Raw genomic sequence first — 7109 nt, forward strand, 5'->3', positions numbered from 1 at the left:
CTCACTAGATTTGGCCACATTGTGAATTCTAGCTTAGCCAGGGCCCTAGGGGACTCATCTAAAAAACAGATGTGTGGGGCTGGGGGGTTGGCTCAGCAAGACTACTTGCTACACTCACAGAATACCCAGGTTTGGCTCCTAGCACCCACATGCCAACTTAGAACTCCCTGTAACCCCAGTTCCAAGGAACAGACACTTTTCTCTGCACACATCTCATGATGCACTTATACTCACAGGGGTGGGCACGCACACATATGGACACACACAGACATACACCCCACACATACATGTAAATGAAAATCTTTAGTTCCTGGTGTGGTGGCAAACATCTTTAATTCCAGCACTCTGGAAGCAGCTGGGAGGACTAGATAGTGAAACTACACACACACACACACACACACACACACACACACACACACACACACACACACACACACACACACACACACACACACAAATGTGCGCGCGCGTTAGTTTTTTTTTTTGTTTATGTGTGGTGATTTGAAAGAAAATGGCCTTATAGGGAGTGTAACTATTAGGAGGTGTGGCTTTGTTGGAGGAAAGTGTGTCGCTGTGTGGGTGGCCTTTGAGGTCTCTTATGTTCAAGCTAAGCTCAGTGTGTGACACACAGTTGCTTCTACCGCCTGATGATCAAGAAGTAGAACTCTCAGCTCCTTCGGTACCATGTCTTCCCGCATGCCGCCATGCTACCTGCCATGACAAGAATGGATTAAATCTCTGAAGTGTAAGCTAGCATCAATTAAATGCTTCCTTTGTAAGAGTTGCCATGGTCATTGTAATGGCTTAGATAAACTGGCAGTTTATCTGTGGGAGACCATGGCAGGCCATGAGGGGCAGCCGGGTCCCAGGAGGAGCTGTGGTGGTGAGAGACAGAGATGGATAAGCACACCATGCAGAGTGAGTTTGGATATAGTTTATTCAGTCAAAGGGAAGGGGGAGAGAAAGAGAAAAACAGAGAGGGGGGAGAAGAGAAGAGGCCTCAGCCATCTCTTCTGAAGAGAAGAGAGTCGGGCAGAGAGAGCACAGGCTGGAAGCAGAAGGAAGATCTGCTTGCCTCTGTGGAAGTGGGGAGTGGGTGGGGCTTGTCTCTTAAAGGGACAGGACAAACCATTACAGTCATGGGGCGGCTTTTCACAGCATTAGAAGTCCTAAGACAATATGCCACTGTCATCCTTTGAAAAGTTCCTGTTTTGTGACACAAGATACCCTGGACTTATCTTGTATCTTCCCTGTCCAAGCATGGGGTCTCAATTATTTTTCCAAGGACCTTACGTGCTTATTTATTTTTGGGACAGGGTCTCACTGTGTAGTCGTGGCTGGCCAGGAAAGTCTCTGCTGTGGTTTTAAGGGTATGCACACCATGTGTGCAACTAATAGTGCCTTACTTAGGAACCTTTAAAGCAATGGCTCTCAACCTTCCTAATGCTGTGACCCTTTATTACAGTTCCTCATGTGATAGTGACCCCCCAGTCATGAAATTATTTTCATTGCTACTCCATAACTGTAATTTTGCCACTATCATGAATTGTAATGTAAATATCCACCATGCGACCCTTGTGGGGTCAAGATCCACCAGTCGAGAACCATTGTCTGAGAGACAGTGTGGCTATGTCTAAGGGGGAGAATGGCATACTCCCCAGGTTTGAACTCCACTGCCCATTGAAAATGGGGTAGTGGAGGCACACAGGCCCAGAAAATGGTATTTAGGATTAAGATTTAGGCTTGATTGTCACTACTGGTTGCCACTTCAAGAAAGCCCTGGCTCTGGATGAGGTCAAGAAATAAGCATATACACTCACGTATACACATGAGGGCTACATATTTATCTAACTATTGTGTTTGTTGTGTGTCTTAGTGAGTGTTCTATTGCTGTGAAGAGACCACAATCACAACAACTCTTATAAAAGAAAGTATTTAATTGGGGCTTGCTTACAGTTTCAGAGTTTTAGTCCATTATCATCATGGCAGGGAGCATGGCAGCATGCAGGCAGACATGGTGCTGGAGAAGGAGCTGAGGGTTCTACATCTGGAGCCACAGGCAACAGGAAGAGAGAGCCACTGGGCCTGGCTTGGGCTTCTGAAACCCAAAGCCATCTCCCAGGGCCACACTGCCTCCAACAAGAGCACAACCACTCCAACTAAGGCAACACCCTCTAATCCCTCTCAAGTGGTGTCACCCTAATGACCAAGCATTCAAATACCTGAGCCTCTGGCGACCTTTCCTATTCAAACTACCACAGTGTGCATGTTTTTGTGTGCGTGTGACGTCCAGAGCTGACCAGCAGGGGTCTTCGGGCACTCTTTGTCTTAGTTCCTTGAGACAGGGTGTCTTAGTTTGGGTTTTTATTGCTGTGAAGAGACAACATGACTATGGCAATTCTTTTTCAAGACGGGGTTTCTCCGTAGCTTTGGAGCCTATTCTGGAACTAGCTGTTGCAGACCAGGTTGGCCTCAAACTCACAGAGATCTGCCTGCCTCTGCCTCCCGAGCGCTGGGATTAAAGGTGTGTGCCACCATTGCATCCAGGTTTCTAAGGCCCTTCAAGTTCCACCGGCAAAAGACATGTATAGCTAGGTATCAGACAGACAATTCTAAGAATAGGCAAACCATGGGGAGAAAGTAAACCATGTTAGAGTAGGCTTCATTGCATATGGACCAGAACCACTGGCAGGGTCTAATTAGAGGAAGAACAAGACCAGACTTTTGCTGGTAGGATGAAACGTGGCAGGCTGGAACCAACACCACAACGAAGGCCCTATGTTAGAATAAACTAGACTTCAAAAAGAGACACCACTCCAAAGGAACAAGGCTTTATTAGGTTGGGGGTTACGATTTTCACAAATGTTTTACAAGTCAGGGGAGATCTTAAAAATTGAATTCCTTATTGTAAACACAAGTTTTACAGTGCTTGATAGAAAAGGTAGACACTTAATAATTCTTATACACTCATACAAATGGGGTAGCCATTTCATCCGGAGCAATACATGGCAACAGTGGTTCAAATTACTTAGAAGCAGGGTTCTCAACCTTCATAAGGCTGTAACCCCTTCATACAGTTCCTGATTGTTAAGTCTCAAACCCAGGACAAAAGGCTGAGGTGCCTATTTAATATATCAAAGTGGGCCTGGCTGCCAGATTCTCCCAGCATCCCTCAGTGCCTACCTGTTACAGGATATGGCTAGCATTCCCCACCCTTACTCTAAACACGGTGGCTGTCCTTCCCTAGATAATCCAACCATTTTGGCTATGTGGCTCCTTTGATCTACCCTTTATCCTGCTGGTCTCTTGGCCAGCATCTTAGCCCAGGCTGCCCCTCTCTTGCTCTCTTTCCTCCTCTCTTCTCACATGGTCCAGCTCAGCCTGGCCATGTTCACTCTGGACTCTCCCAGATGCCCCTGCCTCCGCCTATGCTCTCCCTTTATCTACAATAAACCCCTCCCTCCACCATACCTGGTAGCAGGTAGTTCCTTCCTTTTTCTTTTGTTTTCATTCACTCAAGTTGTGGTGACCCCCCCCACCATAAAATTGTTTTACTGTGTTGCTACTGTAACTATAATTTTGCTATTGTTAGGAATCATAATGTAAAAATATCTGTTATGCAGGATATCTGATACAGGACTCCCAAGTTGAGAACCACTGATTGGCGTAAAAGAGCTTAGATGGAGGTAGGAGAACCAAGATTCTCCACAGATAGAAAAATGAAAGTGAGGCCTGGCAGAAACTCAAAATTAGGGAAGGGTGGGGTCATGCAGTTATGACTAGAGAATGAGACAAGAAGCTGGGGAAGCAGGGACACACGGGTTGAGGCTCCACAGGGTTTTTTTTTTTTAAATCTATTTTTAAAAAATTCAGCGGGGCGGTGGTGGCCCACGCATTTAATTCCAGAGGCAGAGGCAGAGGCAGACGGATCTCTGTGAGTTCGAGCCCAGCCTGTCTACAAAGAGCTAGTTCCAGGACAGGCTCCAAAAGCTACAGAGAAACCCTGTCTCGAAAAACCAAAATAAATAAATAAATATTAAAAAATCCATTTGTAAATTGTTCATATTCCAATAAATAATCTCCCACCAATCCTTACAAGTTACCCTATTAAATTCAGGGGATCCTGGCCAGTCCGAGGTGATGCACGCCTTAAATTCCAGCAGAGACAAGCCGATCCATTTGAGTTCGAGGCCAGCCTGATCTACGAAGCGAGTCCTAGGGCAGTCAGGGCGGTTACACAGAGAAACCCTGTCTCAAAATCAACAACAAAACCCCTCTGTGGGTCCTATTAAAAAAGGGGGGGGCTTGTTAAGAAGGGGATCAGTGGATATGGGATGGGCATGAGAGATGGTAACCGAGATCGAATGATCAAAATATATACAAATATGAAACACAAGCGAGGGACGGCCTTCTGGACCCTGGGTGTAAATCAGGAAGCTGTCCCTCCGCGCTACCATTCGCTGCAGCTCCAAGGTCAGGGTCACCTCCAGCTTCCAGGCAACCTGTCACCTTGACGACAGAGCGGTGACAACCGGAAAAGACAGAAGACACACGTGATCTCGCGGTATCTTGAGCGCCGGCTCCTGCCGGAAGCCTACGGTGTCGGCCGGCTCTCGCGAGATTAGCGATCAGACGGAGCGCGGGGGCCGGCCGTGAGGAGCTCTGGAGTTGCCGGTGGAGAACATGTCGGAGTCCGACCTCGGCAGAAAGTGGGACCGGTGCATGGCCGACGCGGTGGTGAAACTAGGTGAGCGCTCCTCTCTCTGGTAGACCCCGTCCGGAGCCGAGCGGCCCGCGCGCGGACGGAAAGCCGTAGGGGTCAGGCCGCGGCCTGCTGCCGCGCGCACTGAGCTGCGGGGCGCAGACAGGTGACTGTCAACTCGGGTGACTGGGACGGCTGGCCGAAGGGCGCGGGTGGCCCCCGGGTTAAAGGTGGTGCAGGCCCGGAGGCGCAGTGGCGCTCTGGGACAGGGAAAGAAGGCGGGACGCGCCGTGCAACTCTGCAGCTCGGTGCCACATGTCCCCTGGTCCGGGCGAGCAGCCTGCCTGAGCCCACCCCGCTCCCCAGCTGGGAGAACACTGCCATTGGAAGGTCACGGGGGCGTTTTATAGCCTCCCCCGGGCCGCGGTGGGAATTGCTGTCGAGCGGGACCTCATTTATTTGAATCCGGAGATGTCCGGTCCAAAAGTGGAGATGGTGGTGATGGTTCAGAACTCTCCAGGTTGTCTTTTCAACACGCGTTCTGTGACGAAACACTTTATGAGGTCATGGGGTTGGGGAGGGGGGGGGTGATGGAATCCCACTTAGCGTGGTACAGATGGTAGGCGCGTTGTTTAGCACGGTGACTCGTGGTTTTCCACGTTGTGAGTTGGGAATCCAGGTGAAGGGATGTGCCTGGAATCGCGTTTCTAATCTGTGGCATAGTTGAGTTCCCCCAGGATTTCTGGCTCCGGGTCTGGAGCTCGTTGCTGGTCCTCCCCTCTGCATCTTTCTCTTGTGTGTATGTGCGAACCGCTCAGCTGTGTCTTGCGGTGTTGGTATGTAGGTCAGAGGTCGATGTTGGGTATCTTTCTCAGTAGCGATTTACCTTTATTTGTTGAGACAGGATCTCAGTATGTAGCCCTGGCTGACCTGGAAAACTGTTGACCAGGTTAGCCTTAAACTCAAGAGACCTTTGCCACTGCCTCAGGAGCGCCGGGATTAAGCGTAAGCACCACCACATTCGGCTCCACCTTCTGTTTTGAGCGGGAATCTCAGGAATTAGAACTCACCAATTTGCCTAAACTGGCTGCCAATTGAGTTTTTTTTTTTGTTTTGTTTTGTTTTTAATTGCTGGGCTCCCCCTCCCCAGCACTAGGATTTTTGTTTAGGTGCTGAGTATTTGGGCAGGGGTTTTATCCACCAAGCTATCCCCCCAGTCCCCCTGACTTTTTCTTCTGTACTAATATTTATTATTGAAAATTAGATTTTTTTTCCCCTTTGAGACAGGGTCTCACTGTATAAGCCCTAGCTGGCCTCGAGTTAACAAATCTTCCTGTCTTTGCCCTATAAGTGCTGGGAGTGAAGGTGTGCGCCATCACACATAGCTTCATTTTTTTTTTTTTGTTTTGTTTTGTTTTGTTTTGTTTTTCGAGACAGGGTTTCTCTGCGGCTTTGGAGCCTGTCCTGGAACTAGCTCTTGTAGACCAGGCTGGTCTCGAACTCACAGAGATCCGCCTGCCTCTCTCTGCCTCCCAAGTGCTGGGATTAAAGGCGTGCGCCACCACCGCCCAGCTATAGCTTCATATTTTATACTTACTGCGTGGAGATGTATTGAAGAGAATTTAGGATTATATCCTTAGATGGTGAGGTCAGGAAAGAATAAAATCTAAGCTCGGCAAAACCAGGTGTGTTTTCTGTTTTTCTCACTGTTGCTCCCTCCATTCCAGAAGAGTGTAGTGTAGAAATTATTCAGGATGAATCAATACGTGAACGATCTGATCACAGTTACTTCCACATTCGTCCCCATCAGTTCTGACACAACGGGATAGCTAAGGCCCCTGTGCCTGTTTGCCTGGTTTTAAGTTGTCAGTGACTATTGCTACCTTAGAGATCTGGGAGAGTTCAATAGCTGCTTTGTTATTAGAAATGAGTAATTCTGGAAGTGGCCAACAATATTGCTGTTACTTAATGTAGGCAGGTGATTTGCCTGTGTGCATGTCTGTGCATCATGTACATGTCTGCTCCCGGAAGAGGTCAGAAGTTGGTGGATCTGCTAGAACTGGATTATTGAAAGTTAAGGGAGTTAGGAACTGAACCTGGGTCCTCTACCAGCAATTTGAGTTCGCAAGTCCATGGAACCTGTTCCTTGAGGAAGAGACCTGGGCAGTCATCCTCATCAACTCAGACCATGAAACCCAATATAAACGGGCTGCCCAGGCATGCTGCAGCCTTGCTGGGGGCATGTTTCATTATTTCACTTCTGCAAGAGCAACAAGTGCTCTTAACCACTTGGTCTCCCTTTAGTCCAAAATATTTTTCCAGGTCTATACCTGGAAACCCTGTCTCGAGGAAATAAAAAGAACAAAAAAGAAAATTAAGCTGGGCGGAAGTGGCTCATGCCTTTAAT

At 48.3% G+C, this 7109-nt stretch overlaps 2 protein-coding genes across 2 annotated transcripts in view; both read left to right on the forward strand.

The window, feature by feature from the left end:
- Nucleotides 1–4563: 4563 nt before the first annotated feature.
- Minos1 (mitochondrial inner membrane organizing system 1) overlaps nt 4564–7109 on the forward strand; it is a 28572-nt gene continuing 26026 nt past the window's right edge. Inside the window, exon 1 of the mRNA XM_005352950.1 lies at nt 4564–4747. Coding sequence (XP_005353007.1) covers nt 4684–4747 — 64 coding nt within the window. The 5' untranslated portion in view covers nt 4564–4683. The remainder of the gene's footprint in view (nt 4748–7109) is intronic.
- The window catches only part of Nbl1 (NBL1, DAN family BMP antagonist), a 48879-nt gene continuing 46449 nt past the window's right edge, over nt 4680–7109 (forward strand). The window contains exon 1 of the mRNA XM_026781952.1: nt 4680–4747. The gene's annotated coding sequence lies outside the window, so the exon portion shown is untranslated. The remainder of the gene's footprint in view (nt 4748–7109) is intronic.

Source organism: Microtus ochrogaster, chromosome 10, assembly GCF_000317375.1.
Source record: "Microtus ochrogaster isolate Prairie Vole_2 chromosome 10, MicOch1.0, whole genome shotgun sequence".
In the NCBI taxonomy this organism is placed as follows: Eukaryota; Metazoa; Chordata; class Mammalia; order Rodentia; family Cricetidae; genus Microtus; species Microtus ochrogaster.